We start from the raw sequence: 17,471 nt of genomic DNA, 5'->3' as shown, positions 1-17,471 counted from the left end.
GTTCCTGTCCCTTCTGTTACTGTACACTGCATGAGAGAGGTGCATGCTTGGTCTGCCTGACATGTCCAAGTCAGGATTCCCATTCATGAAAGAATTTCTTGTTCCCTAGGGAGATCGAAGAATCCCTGGGTCTGCTTTCACCGTGCCTATGGCTTCTGAAGGCCACTTTCTTGCAACTGCTCCTGAGTGACCATTGGCCATTAGTGGCCATGTGGAAGCACTCTTTCCAGTTGCCAAGGAAAGAAAACCAGACCTGACAAGTGTTAGGTCATCTTGACATCATCTCAGCTTTATGGTAGACTCAAGACTGGAGGACAATGTTTTATTTTCTTTATTCATGAAGTCAAGCATTCATCCTAAAAACCACAGCAAATCAGGACCTGGAAAGACATTACTGTGTTGTAACATACTGAAACAGTCATAACTCTTATAATTTCTTTCATATGTCTTTTGAACTGGCATGCTTTGAAGGACAAATAAAATAAATATAGAAAGAAGAATTTAGTTCTGCTATGGTCATTGATGTTCTTGTTTACTTGTTTGTTTGTTTTGGATACTTCTCCTCCATAGATTAAAAAAAATCACATTTCTATATCTTTAAGGTCCGGTTTATCTTCTATCGAAAATATAAATAACTTCAGTCTTCTGGAAAGCATTAACAAGTCTTTAAGTGTTTGCAGAAAGCACCTCGAATTTCTTAAAAGGGCATTGAGTCCTATTTTTAGCTGGGCAAGGTTTGAATCACGGTTCATCTCTAACATGGGCAAGGTAGCTTGTCCCTTGCAGAGAAATATCATTGGCAGCAGCTCTCACCAGGAGCCCAAGGCAAGGAACTCTTGTCAACATTTAAATTCAGAAGACATGATGACTAGGTTGTTCTCTAGGGCATAACAAAACTTTCAATATAAAAACTGTAAGTTTAGTACAGGATTTACAGCTACCATTAAATATGCCACATTCTAAGTTTTACATAAGCTGTGGAAGAAGTTGCTCTTAAAACTGTGGAGACCATTGAATCTAAAACCTCAAACATAAATTATTTTCAAAAGGAAAATTATATTGACTTGCTCCTAGAAATAGCATTTTAAATAATTCTGGAAATGAAATAGAATTTAAATGAGCTATTTTACTAGTCTGTGGGGGATAAAAGGTATTTCTAATTTTATTTCATAAATTTCAACTTAAGAATTAGTCTCAAGGGACTCAGTATTATCATTAGAAGCCAAACATTGATTCCTATTCACTTACTGTAAGCTGGAAATCCAAGTTCGGCTGCATAGATCTTTTCGATGCTAACATTTAATTATTGGATGATTCCATGATTTTCAAAATAAATGATTCAATCTAAAGGGATGGCCTTGTCAGTATCATTTTGAATGTTCTAGGATCTAAAAATTCTCTAATTTAAAAAGTCTATTTCTGTTGATTATTTTTCCTCAGAGTCACTCATTTTCCAGTGAGAAACTTAACCAGTCTTTTTAAATGGTAGATCTCAATGACTACCAAATTTGTAATGTAAAGCAGGCGTTTGGTGTGGGAGACAGAAGTTAACCCAAAACCTGTCCAATCTGTCTAGATGTAGACACTATGCCTTGCTCCCTCTTATACTTCTGCCACAGTGCTATTGGCAATCTTACTGTTGGATCCTTCCTATGTGAATGAATCTTATCTACTGTCTTGATCTTACTCTTTTTGTGGAGATTACACTATCTTTGAATCAGCTAATCTGAGAATGACAAACCCAGGAAATGAATGAAAATTCACAAGGCAATCAGTCAAATCAACAGGCATAGCCACAACTTTGCTTTCTCTAATCCTCTAATAATGAACAGTCTGGGGAAACAGGTTCTGTTGACTGGCCCCATTAACAATATGCAACTATTTCAGGGCCATAGAACTTGTGCTGTGTTTGTTTACAGGGCACCACTGTGTAGCCCAGGCAGGTCTTGAACTTGTAATCCTCCTGCTGCTTCCCTAGTGCTGTAATGACACACCCTGAAGAGTGTGTTTTAAAACTGATCTTGATACAGTTGATGGAAAAAAATGAGAAGTGTCTCAATACATATAGGTCTATTCCATATAAATCAAAGGCCCTTCTTATAAAACCTGATTCACAGAAAAGGTAAAACAGAAGAGTTCATCAAGTTGCATAAATTTTCTTAAGCTACATGTTTGTTAATCTAATTCTTAAAAGGCAAATATTAACTTAAAATTTAGATTAAATTGAGATCAACAATCTTGCCACAGATAGTTTCAATTCAAAATATTTAATAAGATAATTGTAGTGTAGCTTGAGTGAACGAGTCAAGTTCACTCTCTTTAGTAAATTAATGATTGCATTTTTTCCCCATTTCTGTCTGTAAAGCTTATCATATTCTACTAACGTGTCTATTCCACCAGGCTTGCCTCAGTGAACTGTGTTGAGCTTCTCTGATGACAGAGACTAGACTTTAATATAATAGATAAGAAACACAGGTACAAAAGCTACAAATACAGAAAGCAGCGAATGTTCCATTTGCAACAAATGATAAGCATACAAATTCCTTCATGCCACTATTGTAAAGCTAGTTTCTGCACAAGGTACAGGATGGCTCTGTCTTCTTTGATGGTTCTGGGTTGGTGGCTGCCCACTCAAAAATTCAAAGATAATACATTTGTAATTGACAGTAGCATGCCAGTGGCTTAGGTTTGTTCCAGTGGTGTGCATTTACAGATGCTCAAGCAAGTAATACAGGTCTTTAACAAAATCAGCCTGATAATTTCTATGACATCCTAACATAAAATATTTCCCACTCATTCTATAAAGGAATGACAGAATCCTCTAGTCAAACTCTCCAATGAACTTCCACACAAAAAAGAGGCGTTCTTCACCTCTAGTGTTTGAGAAGATATACTCTAAGGGGTTTTTAGGAAGAAAATGCTACAATGTTGAGACACATATATTTTCTACGAAGATAGCACAATTTATAAATATAATTAACTTATCCACTACAAATTAGGGAGCAGACATTTTCTCTCTGCCTTTCACCTTGGTGAAGAAATACCTCCTGCTTCTGCAAAAAAAAAAAAAAAAAAAAAAAAAAAAAAAAAAAAAAAAAAAAAAATCACTGAGCCCCTTCTTTATTATGGATTTTTTTCCAAGTTGTCTAGGGCTGAGATAGGGTGACTTTGCATTGGGCTAACAATGGCTCAGAGAAAGAAGATATTTAAAAAACGCCACCATGATTTTGAAGCTATTTTAGTTCTTGATGTAATTTTGGCTAATATGTCTTAATTAGCCTTTAAGTATAATCTCTAAGGGTGCTTTATCTCATACTGAAGGAATAAGACATTTTTAAACCAACTATACGAATTACCAATTTTTGTGAAGGTCAACCTGAAGTGAGCCTAGGGACACAAACAAACAAAAAGAAAAAAAATGGATGTCTTCATATTTTTGTATCAATTTAATCTTAAAGAGTCTTGCAAATCAATGGCTAAAACCACAATAAGGAGGTTTGGATAATATTTAGGAACCCTCAAAGAAAATCATATACTATACAGTTTCTATAAAATGGTATCAATGCCTTTTTATATTTATTAAATTTTCTTTAGTTTCTATATGATGTTATAGAAATGATTAACATTTCTTTGTGAATCAAGAGATAGACAATTGATTTAAAAATCAAGATTTCCAGGACACAAAAAAAGCCACATTTAGTGAAGGACAGCCTGAGGACATGGGTTTTATGACAAGGGAATCTGTACTGTAGTCTCATAATGCCGAGAGCTGAGGCAGCTAAAGAAGACCAACTGGGCGTTGCAGGAAAACCTTGTCTCAAAACAGGTTAATCGGTTTTTTGACATCTCTCTTTTAAAAGCCATAGCAAAGAACTTTCCATTTAAGGTTAAGACTTAAGTTACTCTTCTAAATTACTTGCATATAATACTAAATATGCAACTGATGGCTATTTCTAAATGATCCCAAAGAATTTCTTCTATTGAATGGGAAAAACTGATGAATTTAAGAATAATGAAATGGTTTTTGTTCCTATTTTTTTAATTAGAGATTAATTTTTTTAGAATTTCAGTTACATTTGGGGCTGGCTTTAAAGCTTTCTTACACCTCATATTTTCGCAGCGTCTTCCTGTAAACGTATATCTGTGAGCACACTATTAATGGTTGTTCCTGAAGGGTCTCATTGCCCCCTCCCCCATGGTTCATTGGTTGACTTTTTTTAAGCCTTGGGCTTCCCAGAACAGAAATGCAATGTAACACCAGTGCAAGCTGATGCTAAGGATGCAGCAGCAAGGAATTCTGGGATTGAGGGTGGGCAGGAGTGCTTGAAGACCTCTCACTTCAGCAAGAGCCTTCTCTGAAACCTCCTAAGATGGAATTATTTTGGCAAGAAGGAAGGATAGCAGAAGTCAGAGGCAGAAGTTACAGGAGACAAGGAGAGAAGTGACAGAAAAAGCACTGAGATTCAGATGAATCTGGGATCTAATGAGCATTAAAAAGGTATACATTGCTGTTTGTCCTTTATTTTAAGAATAATTTTTAAAAGCCCTATGAAGTTGAACCATCTCATAGCATACTAATATTCTATGGGACTATTAAATAGTTTTTGCCTCATTTTCTTTCAGGACCACAAAGCTAACTTTAATATATCCAAATCTACAAAGCTGCAGAGACCCATTCCAGAAATCAACTAAAGAATCCTTGCACACATGGTTAAGCCAACCAGTAACCAATAATGACCAGAAAGATACGATGGAGTAAATGATTTTCAATGTGTTTCCTAAGCTTGATTCTCCAGACCCACACTCAGCAGGGAATGGAGACCTCAGGATCCTGTAACATCTCCTTCCCCCGTGCACAGGACTGCCAGATTATAATGCACGAAAAGAAATTTAACCGTGAGTGGGACTGATCATCTGATGTCAAGTACATGTTCATGGAGCTCTTACCTGACCCCCTTTAGGCTGGTATTTGATGTTGTCAGTTGATCCGATTTTGGATTTGACATTCTTCAGGTCTGGCAGTGGTTGGTTGATAAGCCGAAGCTGCTTAGGAGTAGCTGGGGACTTTGGAGGAGTGCGGATTATGGCAACTTTCTTCTCACTGGGCACCAAGATGCCAGATTTGGGGGTTCCTGGTGTCCTGGGATAGCTTGGGGTTCCAGGGGTACCTGGAGTGCGTGAAGAGTAGCTCGGGGGAGTGCCAGGGGTGATGGCAGTAGATCCAGGGGTAGTAGGTGTTGAAGTGCCACTTTTTCCTGCTCTGCGAATTGGTTCTGACCCTATGGTAATAAATAGGTAAAACACACACACACACACACACACACACACACACACACACACACGGAAAGAAAAGAAAATCACATCAGAGCATAGAAAATTCTCAAGGTAGTCTTCTTCCCACACAAAGCTAATGCTCACACAGAACTTAATTCAAATGCATTAGAAATCTTTATGGAAGGTCACAATAGTGCTCAATGAGGTGAGAACATCCTTTCCTTCCATTAGGTTCATAAACTTGTAGTATTTTCAGATATATGTTAATATATAAATTTAAAATGTGTATCTTTTTCCTGCTTGGTCTCATAGTTCTTATTGGGAGTCATTGGAAACTATTTTTCTGTTTGTATGATTATTGAGGCATATGAGTGACCTGTAGTTAGAAACAGCATACATTTATCGTGTTATGTGGATCTCTGATTGTGGGAAGACTCCTGAATGGCACATGGATCTCCCTGCAAATACATCCATTCTGAGACTTAGATGTACACATGAAACAGTGAATACAAGCATATACTCCCCATAGTTTTTAGCTTGTAGGGCTTCAACCTTAAACTGAAAAGTTTGTATTGAGAGCTCAGAAAGTTTCAAACTAACACATTTAATAAGGGGTTTTATTGTGCGTTAAGTTAAGTGAACCAATCTCCCCATCTCTACTGCATCCAGGACTACAAATGCTTCATTCTCCCAGAGTTCATGAGATTCCTGCGTAGTATTATTTCCCTCAAATTCTTTTCAAAGTTGCACACATGCCAGGACATTGCTGACTGTAGCTAAGGAGATGGCAGGCAAACAGAAGAGAGCAAAATGCTTGCCCTTCTAATTGCCCATGTATGTTTTTGCTATTGCTGTGTGGAGCTAAAATAGGTTCAATATTTGTAGATGTCAATATGTCAGTTATAATTGGTATCACATGACACAAGGCAATAGACTATAAAACAAATTAAAGCTAGAATATCATAACAGCACTAGCTTGGAAAATTATAAATCTCTTAAAAGGCAAAACAGGGAGACTCAAAGAGGTGGGTTTATTTAGAAAGTGCCATTTGGTTTCCATAGCAACACATATAGGCCTACTTGAAGTCATTCCTCTGGGGAGCACTTGATACTTTTGACTGTCTTACCCTCTTCTGGCTTCTTATATATGTCCAGTTCCAACCCTAGATATGTGAAGGGAAAGTTGCTTCCCTGGGGATTACTTATTCTTAAATGTCCTCCTCTGCTAATTTATTCCAACAATTTACTTTTGCTTTGGAAAAAAAGTGTTTTTGAGGTTGTCAAAGCCCTCCTAGCATAGACTTCAAAGGATGCAAATATTTTCCCAAATAAACAATGCTAAGCACAAGTGCTGCAATGACCATGACCTTTTCACTGTAGACAAACCACTGTCAGGTATGATAGTCATGTCTCAGTAGGGAGATTATTATTAAATCTCTGAAAGCAAAAGCTGAATGAAAATCAGCTATAACATGAAAGCATCCATCATTATATAGTAGTTCATACATTACAGAGAGCTGGTTTTGCATGTAGTTTTATAGAGCATCCAGGTTCTTCCAATCAAGGTTAAGATGTTAAGGAGAATTTTGAAGTCATCAGTGGACTGAAGACCAAATCTAACCAAGTATTAGCTGTGCGGTATTCGATATGTTAGTATTCGGTCTTATTATTATTATTCTAACAAATGACCACCAGAATTATTAACTCAATCAAGTAGAAGAGATACTTTAAAGGTCTTGTATCTAATATGTGCTAAACATGGTAGCTATTTTCATTGAATGAAAAAGGATGACGACTTGATACAGGATCTGCTAGATAGCCTCAGCAGCAATGCAATCTACAGTGTAATGACTCAACATTACACAGACCACACAGATTGCTATAATTGCGGATCAGTTCATTACGAGTCAGTAATCAAGCGAGATCAAAGATATTATACGGGCCACATCATGTTAAGGGTCATTTGGCACAGTATTTTAAAAAAAAACATTAAGTAGAATTTTCATTTTTCTCTGTGTGTATGAATACATTGTGTGTGTAGAAGGTCGAGGTCAACATTAGTCTTTATTGCTCTTCACCTAGAGTTTGAATCAAGGTCTCTTCCTGAACTTGGGGCTCATAGATTGGCTAAGTTTTCTGGCCACCGAGTTCAGAGATGCTCCTGTCTGCTGGGGTTATAGATGTCCACCGCTGTGTTCAGTTTTACATTAGTGCTAGAGAGCCCAATTCGGATGCTTGTGATTTTTGTAGAAGTACTTTCCCTACTGAACTATCTCCCTAGCCTTGTGTTTTAGGTTTGCCATTTAGATTTAAAGATGTGTGTTATTCTAGTAAGTGTTAACAGTGTAGAGATCTATAAAGCAATTCAATGAGTAATTTTTTTCTATTAATTTTCTTTTCAGAATTTTTTTTTGTCTTAAGTTTGAATCAAGAAAGAAACATCCTTCTACAAAAGACTGTCTTGAACTCAGTAGATATAAAGACAATCTATTGCCATTTCTTCCATCAACTGTTTTGACACGAAGCATTATTTTGGAACAATCTACAATCTAGAATTTCTAAGTTTTATCTACAAAGATAATATCTTTTTAATACAGGCCCATTTTATTTAAATACTACAAACTTAAGCAAGCTTCTTTTTCATTTAAAGGATTAAAAGGAAACAACGTAGGATGACCTACTGGTGGTCCGCCGTGCTGAAGAGATGGAGCTGTTCAGAGAGAAGGAGTTCTCTTCCCTGTCTCCCGACACACCCCTGCGAGGAGGGAGGATGGAGGAAGGTCTTGGGAGGGAAGAACGTTTTTCTGGGCTCTTGGTTATTCCATCCTGATGAGGGAAAACAAAGATATTAGGGTCATTTTATTTACGCAACAGTGGTCTGGTCATTTTTCTTGGCAAATTCTTTCTTGATATACCACCAACTATAATATACTAATAAAACTTTCTGTTTCATTACTTAGAACTTATAGTTTGTGTTGTTCTGAGCTTTTATCTTGAAGTGACATTATCAAAAATGAATTGTGATTTTTAGTTTTTAAATAAGAATGTAGAAGGAATGAATTTACAAAACTCTTCTTCATAAATTGCTAATATGATCAAGAGCTTCATTACTTACATTTATTAACAAATCTGTCTAATTTATAATTATTCATATAAACACTGAATTATTTCTCCTTATCTTTATCTAAAGACCCTCAGTTTGAGATGATTACCGAAATTTTGCTCAATATTGGAAACAAAATACTGCCTATATTAATAGGAAAGTGGAAGTGTAAAATGTTACCATATTTGATAAGTTAAGAACTGTGATTTAAATATCATAGGGTTGTAAGGTTGCCAAAATTGTCTCCTAAGCTACTTATTGAAATCAATCAAATTGTTCATTGTAAATTTAGAATTTCATTAGTAGACCTTAATTGGTTTTCTTCTATTCATAAAAAGAGCAAAATTACTTCATGTTGGTTTTTATCTTTTTAAAACATAGTAGAATGTCATGTTGTCATTAAAATGGTTATTAATAATGATTGCTATTAAATTAAAAATCAATATTCAGTGTTTTCTTTTTTGTTACTAAACCTATAAAGAAGAAAATTACTATATTTAATTTTCTCAACTAAATTATTATACAGGAAGTTTTAGAATATTAAGAGATGACATGGATAAAAATATTCAGGATTCAGACATGATAAAATCTTAGTTTTTTTAAAAAGTAAGAAATACACAGTAGAGATGCAAATATCACTATCACCCAGTGAAATGCCACATTGTCATTAAAATGGTCATTAAGAATCCTCACTATTAAATTAAAAGTCTATACAAGGTATTTTCTTTTTTTTGTTACTAAACCTATAAGGAGGGGAAAAATAAAGACTAAAAAAACCAAAATGGTAACTGTAACAATTTTTAGTGAAATGAATTATAGTTAGTATTACTTTTCACTCATCTACATAGCTTCATTTAGACTTATAATGAAATTGTAAAATAATATATTAATTATAAATTATAAGCTAAAGTATGTCATGTAAAAAAATCTAAGTGATTTTTTTTCCTCCCCATTTTTGACAACTCATTGTGCAGTTTTCTGTATGTTATCTTGGTAACAGAGCAAATCGAGCTGTGTTCTCCCCAACTACCATTATTCATCATTCTAGATGATGCCAGTTTTGACTTGCATTCTACAAACAGGTGAAAATGGACATTTAAAAAGAAATATAATTGTCTACATAATACCTAAACTTTGTAAGACATTGAACGAATACCAAAAGTTGAATGAAAGAGAAGAGTAAACTTGTTTTACTCACAGTGACTTTGTCTTTCGCCTGTTTAAATGCACTGGGAGCCTGAGCTGATTCACCACTTGCTGCTGTTGAAAAGAAAAAAAAAGCCAACAACTTAGAGTCCCAAACTTACATAAATATGTTTTCTGATATTTGGGTGTTCTACTGTCACAAGACTAATGTAAAGTACAAATCTCTTGCTTTTGAGTCTCAAATTCAGTAGCCAAAGGAACTTGGGTAACAGTAACGCATTATGTGGCTGCAACTATAGCATGTGCACATTAACAGACTATTGTCTACGGAAGTAAAAGGGAGCACAGTGCACATGCTCATTTTCCTATGGGTCATCAAGGTACTTTTGAGTATCTAACATATACACATAGAATCTTTAGATCAAAAGTCACAGAACATCAAAACAAATGCTGCCTAGTTGAAGGAAAGGAATCTGATTGGTTAGGGGGCTGGAATGATATAGAAATGTTCAACCCTCCTTTTCTAGAAGCCACTGGCTAACTACAAATCCTTCTGTATTTTACCTCCCAGGCTATCATGATCAGCAAACCCTTTGGCTGTGCACCTCTTCACTTTGCATTATGATTTACATACTTGTCTGAAGTGAAATTGTACCACAAGAAGGGAAAGAGAATAACTTCTCAGTGACAGAGAATGAGAGACTTCAAGTTCAGTAAGTACAAAACGTGTTCTACACATGCACTTCCTGTATGACACAATTACTGCATCTGTTACTGCTGTTTCTCTCAATGCTGTTGCTTGCTTCTGGTCTCAATTTTCAACTCCATCCCACCCTACATTCTGTGTGGATGACTTACCTGAATTGATAATCCTTTGTGTTTAAGAATAGCAGTGTTTGACTGATGTCCTCAGAAGTAAAACACTATAGCTTGTATCTTTACTTTATCCTTATTTATTTATTTGTTTACTTATGTATGGTAGAGAAATCTTCATAAAAAAATCCTTATAAGCCTTCAGAGTAGTTCTGATAAAAAGGGTCCTATGCTACGTGAGTTGTTATATCAACACAATGGCTGTCCATAGTGTGTCTACTGTATCAGGACTGGCTAGGAGGTCTTTTCAGATCCTAGCACAGCAGTGAAAATGCCATTGACTCCACCTATGACATATCTAAAGCTCCTGAAAAGCATATATGGAGTTGGCTTTAATCCAATAACATCTGCATTTTGTATGGTTTTCCTGTTGGCTTCTCCTACTATTTGACTAGAATAAGGAGAGACTCTAGTCAGTCTGAAAATTTAAAAATCCTTTAAAGAATGAATATAAGGAGGGAGGGTTGGCTTTCAATATGGTAAAGTGAGCACCAATGACATGCAAGCATGTCATATGAACAGCTTACAAACTATTTTATAGTTCTTCTGACATTGCATAACTCTGACAGCATCTTTACCTTTTCACGTAGAACACAGATTTCTTAATGTTCAATCCAAGAGAATATACTTCTCAAAGCATTTTTCTGAGTAAAACAGAATTTCTAAAAAACATGATCTACTTAGCTGGATCAAGATACAATATTTGGAGTTTTATGTTAACTCCTGATTTCTAACTTTGAAGTGCTTCTGTACTCTGAGTCTTTCACAATGTTTGTATATAGAAGACTCTTCCAAACTCAGATCTTGGCTGGGATATTGTTCTTGCATAGAGTATGTCACATGGTTTCTACATGTAGAACACATGCTACTTGAAATTTTGGCCAAGCATGGTGGTGCATGCTCGCAATCCCAACATCAGGGAGGCTAAGGCAGGAGGATCATGAATTTAAAGTTGACCTAGGATATCTACAAAAACTTTGTCTCAAAAAGCATAGAACCCCAAAACCCAAGCCCCAAATATGAAATCTAAACAAAAATACTAAATACTAGTCACAAAAATACTAGTGACTTTTGGTGGTTGTTCTAGAAGATCAATGACTCTGATTTTTTTCTCAGTAAGGTTAATGATATCACTGCTAATGTTTAAAGTGACCAAAATTTTTTATGAAGCCATTTGCAATGAATATTTAAAAGGAGCAGATGTCTTTCTAACATTTTGTAGACTACAAGAATATCCACATAGATACTAAGAAAATTTAAAATTAAGATTATCATAGCATAATTTGGTACACAAAGTAAATAACCTGATACTTTACAGTAAAATTTCAAAATAAAATTGCATTGTAGAGAGCTATATAGATTTTTATTAGGATTTATGTTTTAAAAGATTGTTATTTTATGTGTATGAGTATTTTGCCTGAATGTTAGTGTACAAGATATGTACAGTGCACACAGAGGCCAGAATTTGAGTTATAGATATTGTAGACTGACATGTGAGTACTGGGAACCAAACTCAAGTCTTCTGTGAGAAGAGTAAGTGTTTATAAAAACAAAGCCACTGCTACAGCTTATATCCTGATGAATCCTCCCATGTTTTATTCTTTTCTTCTGCTAGATTTTTAAGCTTATGGGAGTGTACATTTGGGAGAGGCAGAAATAAGTAGAAGGCCAAACAGAAATGTCTCTTCCTCCTCATATGTAGCCCAGATCTCTCAGAATAGGCTACGCTGGCCTCACACTGGAGATCTACCTAAAGATTCACCTGTTTCTGCCTCTCCAGTGCCGAAATTATAGAAAATGTATTTATGTCTAATTTAACTCACTCATAAGGAAGTGGAGTTTTAACTTACAACTTTGCACATTGAATTATATTAGAACATTTGACAGTTTGGATGAACATCTTTAAGAAAATCTCAAAGATGAAGCACAGGAGATTAAAAAGGTATTCACTTTGAACATGACGAATAAAATTTGATAGGATAGACATCAGTTTCTTTCTTCTTTTTTTCCATCTAAAGAAAAATAATCTTGAAAAATTAGTCTTACTCCAGGGGGTTTCTCATTTCCAAAGTCTAAGTCAACATACATTGTCTCAGTAAAGTCAACATCAGTAACAGATTTGGCAGTAAAAAATAGAGAAAATAGGACAAATATACATGGATTTAAGCATGGAGGAGATAAAGAAGCAAAATAATGAGAATGCATACCACGGTTAAATTCATCGCCATCGTCTAACCAAACACACAGAATGAAAATAGGGATCCCCAGACCGTGACAATAGAGCACAATGCCAAGATACAATCACGCACTGCTATGTCTGAGCATGACAAAGAAACAGATGGCCATGACCTCTTCTGCAGGGAGGGAAAAAAAAAGAATAATGATACAAGACACTTAATAGCGAAACTGTTCATGATTGCTGAGATTTGGAAGTAAAACAAAATGAAGAAGCTTCTACAGTAATGAGACTTAAAAAAAAAATACACATCTATGTTTGCCAGCCACATTGCAGAATTGAACAGTCACCTGTGGTTTTCCGCTTAACACAGGAGAGATGAGTTGGTCTAGTGTATTTGATAGCAGGTTTTAAAATGAGTTTCCTGGAAGGAGAGTGGGCCTGAACTTCTGATTTTTTACCAAGTTCAGCCTTCTTATAAACTGCTATGAATAAGAAAACACAAAAAAGCACACCATCAGGAAAGAAAGTAAACATTTGGAATGAAAAAAATGAACAAGATTTTTATAAGTAACCAGTTAGGCAAGTTGCTTTGACAAAAGAGCAATAACAAATTAATTTAAAAAAAACACCACACATTTTAAAAGAAGTGATTGTTAAATGAACCTTTTTTCCTTCTCACTTCATCCCTGGAGACCGTGCTAGGTTCCTTTTTAGCTACTTTTCTTTCAGGAGTGGAAATTCTGCCTCTCCCGGTTTTAAAAGGTTTTTCTTTTCTATGTTTCTCGAGAGACGGTCTCCGAGCTTCCTTCTCAGCTCTCTCCTCTTTAGGAATAGTTTCTAACTGCTCTGTCAAGATGCTTCTATCATCATCTGTGAATCAAAGCAAACCATGGCAACAAGAAGAGTGAGAACATTAGTGACAGATGTCATATATGTCATACATGTAACACAATGTAAAGTAAATAGAGACGTATAAATATTCTTTAAATGTTTAAAGTGGAAACCAAATTCCCCACTAGGCTATTGGGTCTTATTTGGGAGAAGATTGAAAAAGAAGCACACCTTGAGTGTCCACCCACAGGCTGTCAGCGTCCATAATGGAGTCATCAATGGTGGTCTCGTCTTTGTAATCATCATAGGTTTCTGTTTTATATTCTGAGAATGCAACCTCTTCTTTCTCAGGAGTAGCTGGAGCATCTGGAGAGCCATCCTTGGGTTCTGCCTGGGCTTCTGCTGCCATCTCTACTTCAAGCTCTTCATCATGAGGGAATGGTCTCCTTTCTTCCTCAGGCTGAGCTGGAGCTGCAAAGCGCACACTGTGGGACCCTGACTCCCCCTCATCAGTTGTGGTTTGTACTACAGTGATGAAATCATCCTCGATGGTCACCACAGACTCAACCACACCTTTGTGCTCACCTGGGCAGGTCTCCACAAATTCCTCCCTACTTCCTGGCACAAGCAGGTCAGAGATCTGGAGGGTATCTGAGCGGAAGAGCAGTTTATCATACTCTCCCCCAGCTTCTATCTCTTCTTCCTCACTTGGGACCTCTGCTGGTTCAGACACAACTGCTTCAGGCTGTGGCTGGGTGACATCAGAAGGTATGGCAGGTATATCTGGAGTCTCTGTGCTCTCTTCCTTTGGCAACTGAATAAATTCCATTTGGACCTCAGCCTTCTCATCAGTGGATGAATCAGCCTCAGAAACTGGAGGTGGGCAAGGGATTTCTACAGTTAGTTTGAGGGCAACTTCATCTTGAATCAGTGATGTCTCTGGAGATGTTTCTTTCTTTCCCTCATCAGGCTTCAGGGACTCTATAGTGAGGCTTTCATGCTCACCACTAGACTCATAAGACTCTTCTTTGTCTACAGCCTCCTGATGCACCAAGTCAGGCTTTGCCACCTTCTCTTTGACTTCTGTTTCATTGACTTTGACTCCTTCCTTTGTGAGGCCAGACTCAACACCCATGAATGAATCTGTTTCTTGGGGTGCTTCGGATGAGAGAGTCAGCTCCTGAGCAACCTCAAACTTAAGCTCTATTGCTTTCCCAGTGTCTACATTCATCCCAGAAGCCATTTGTCCAAAGTCACTGACTTTTATATCTAAATGACTCTGCTCAACTTTCTTTGCAGCAAAATCTAGATCCTGATCAGCTTTTGTGGTTGGCTCAACCTCAGCTACCTCTGGCACTGAACTGAGACCTTTCTCTGCTTTCTCAGGTGACGTATCTTTAGTTGTTATCAGTTCTTTGGTGGAGGTTTGCTCATAGGTTACACCTAATCCGAAGAGCTCTACTTTCTCCCCAACCTCCTCTGACTCCTTGGCATGTTCTTTTGAATCAACATGCTCTTCACTCTTTTCTAGGACAGTATCCAGCTTGTCATTAGATTTCCTGTCATGGTCAAACTCCCTACTCAGTCCTGATTTGTCAGCAGAAGTGGGTGGAGATGCCTCTTTCTCAGCAGTGAACTCATCTTTGACTCTTCCAGCAGCTGCAAGTTTTACTTCAATTAGTGAAAGGTCAGTGGCTAAATCTCTACGAACTTTGTCATCAGTACCTTCATAAAATGAACCACTCTCTCCTGACAAATTCTCACTGTCTTGAACTGGCGATGGGAGAGGGACTGTGTACTTGTTGAACACACAGTATCCCATATCTTCAAGTTGACTGTCTGGTTTTACAGTGACTTGGCTTTCATCAGCGACAGGTGGCAAACCGGTACTACTTTCTGCAGCCACAGCCTCTGATGGGACTGATTTCCTCCTGGCGACCTCAGCATCTGCACTCACAGAAGCTAACCTGGACCTGGTTCCTGCCAGATCTAGCATCTCAGGCAGGTCAGGGGCCATGACAGTACCATTTTTGTAATATTCTTTGGCTGGGAAGGGTGACTCGGAGGATGTTTCAACTTGGATAGTTTGCCCTCCAGTCACTTTTGCTTGCTCTGTCTTATCTTCTTCCTCTTTACTCTCTATTGGAAAGCAAGGAATCTTCTCCACTGCAGGTGTGGTGGGGGGCAGGTAATCATCTCCTTCATCCATGCTTCCACTAGTGTTGGTTAGAATATCAGAAGCCAGAGGGGAAAGATCATGGCCCCGGCCAAAGTTAAACCCGAGGGCAATGGAATCAAGGCAAGACATAGGCAAGTTGATGGACATGCTTCTTTGTTCTATTGCAGACCTTCCACCAAGCCCTAAGCTTCGACTAAGTGTCAGATCATCCTTATTCTTACTATGAAGGTCCCTTTTTTCTCCGTAGACTTTGGGGTCAATAGTGAACATTCTCTCTTGAGGAGAACTTGGTTCTTCAGGTAACTTGGATGGATGATCGGATGTATAGCTCTGGGCAAGAGTGCTATACCCTGCTTCCTGTGCTGGAGGACTAGGCTGGGATGTTTTTGCCAGAAGTTCCTTTTCATCATCCTGGTTCTTGGGAGATGCAGTATCAAGAGATTCTGGGGCTCTTCCTCTCGAGTCACTCAGCTCATAGTAATCACTGCCCAACTCAGGGCTTCTTGTCACATCTTCTTTCAATGCAGATGTTTCAAAGTACTTGGACATCCCTGATTTATCTTCATAAAATGGCATCTCAACCTCGGCTACTGTTGAAGACCCAGCACCTTCAAGCTTATCTTTGTCAGCTGTTTTCTCTTCAAAAATTTCCTGGATTTCTCTTTTTTCACTTCCTGCCTCAGGCTCAGATGTAACTTTTTCCATGGTCTGGGAGGTCATGGCTGCATCTGTAACTGCTTGTTCCAGACTGATAGGGAAGGAGTCTTGTTTTAACTCATTGACTGTGTGTTCTTGGCCTTTCTGGTCTTCCTTGGAGAGAGAATGTTCAGTAGAAGTCTGAATTACACCTGTTTTATCATCTCTTAATTTCAAGGATTCCTCTTCTTTTGCCACAGCTTCTTCAATGGAGACCATTGATTTCTCTTCAAGCTTTATCTCTGGTTCAGTTTCAGTGAGTGTAGGTTCTTGTACACTGGGTGCATTAGTCTCTTTTTTCTCTTGATCTGTTGTACCCTTTTCTTCTCCTGAAATGTTCTCCCTGACATAGCCTTCCACAACTGGAGTATCAACATCTCCCAGTAAAGTGGCAGCTTCTGAGGCAGGAATATCTGCCACTTTGTCTGCTTTATCTTTCTGTGGCTCCTCATCCTTAGAACTCTCTTTGGAAGTAGCTAGACCACTGGTGTCTTGCAGAGACACTTTGTCATCTGATTGGAAAAAGACAGGGGCAAAGGGTCGTGACCCTTCTGTGACTCTCTCATTCTTCATAGTATCTAAGGGAAGAGTGAAACTTCCACCATGGAAGGGGCTTGGCATGGGAGAATCAAACTGCTTCCCTTCCCATCTTGGGATATCCTCCAGCACATCTTTTTCCCTCATGGGTGTCAAGGGGCCAGGAGATATTGGGGCAGCTAAACCCCATTCATCCTTCTTTGATTCCATGGGCATTTCGATGAACCAGTCTTTCTGCTCTTTTGGAGCCAGGGGCTCTGCTGAGAGGCCAATGCTAGGCACTGCTATGCTTGGTTCTGTGCTCTGTTTTATGTCTTCCAGATTGGTACCAAAAGTCTGCGCAAATGGAATGGGAGGCGACTTTTCTCCTTCCATGCCTTGGAGATACTTTTTATCCTGGAGAGTTTTACTTGTGTCTGGCTGAGAAACTAAGGCAGCGTGTTCAAAGTCTTCACCAGGCTTACTTGGCATCTTAAACTCCGTTTCTCCCTTGTCTAAAGGCTCAGCGAATGAGGAAGGCAATTTCTGCTGCTCAGGGAATTCCATCTTCGAGGCTGTAAGTAAATCTGAAGTAATCGAGTTGATTGTCAAATCAGATAATAGGCAACATTATTCGGGCACTTAGCTTAAAATCATATTTACAGATAGGAAAT

General features: G+C 37.8%; 1 protein-coding gene across 4 annotated transcripts in view; it reads right to left on the bottom strand.

Moving 5' to 3' along the window:
• The window catches only part of Map2 (microtubule associated protein 2), a 77,475-nt gene that overhangs the window by 11,327 nt on the left and 48,677 nt on the right, over window positions 1-17,471 (bottom strand). For 2 of the 4 annotated variants that reach the window (XM_028765795.1, XM_028765796.1), the window contains 6 exons: window positions 13,638-17,384; window positions 13,239-13,445; window positions 12,923-13,057; window positions 9,576-9,637; window positions 7,956-8,100; window positions 4,948-5,279 (listed from right to left, as the gene is read on the bottom strand). In XM_028765795.1, the coding sequence (XP_028621628.1) occupies window positions 4,948-5,279; window positions 7,956-8,100; window positions 9,576-9,637; window positions 12,923-13,057; window positions 13,239-13,445; window positions 13,638-17,384 (4,628 nt within the window). The remainder of the gene's footprint in view (window positions 1-4,947; window positions 5,280-7,955; window positions 8,101-9,575; window positions 9,638-12,922; window positions 13,058-13,238; window positions 13,446-13,637; window positions 17,385-17,471) is intronic. The other 2 variants (XM_028765797.1, XM_028765798.1) reach the window with 2 other exon arrangements.

Source organism: Grammomys surdaster, unplaced genomic scaffold (assembly GCF_004785775.1).
Source record: "Grammomys surdaster isolate TR1022 unplaced genomic scaffold, NIH_TR_1.0 165, whole genome shotgun sequence".
Lineage (NCBI taxonomy): Eukaryota > Metazoa > Chordata > Mammalia > Rodentia > Muridae > Grammomys > Grammomys surdaster.
This window is presented reverse-complemented; position numbering and strand designations above follow the sequence as displayed.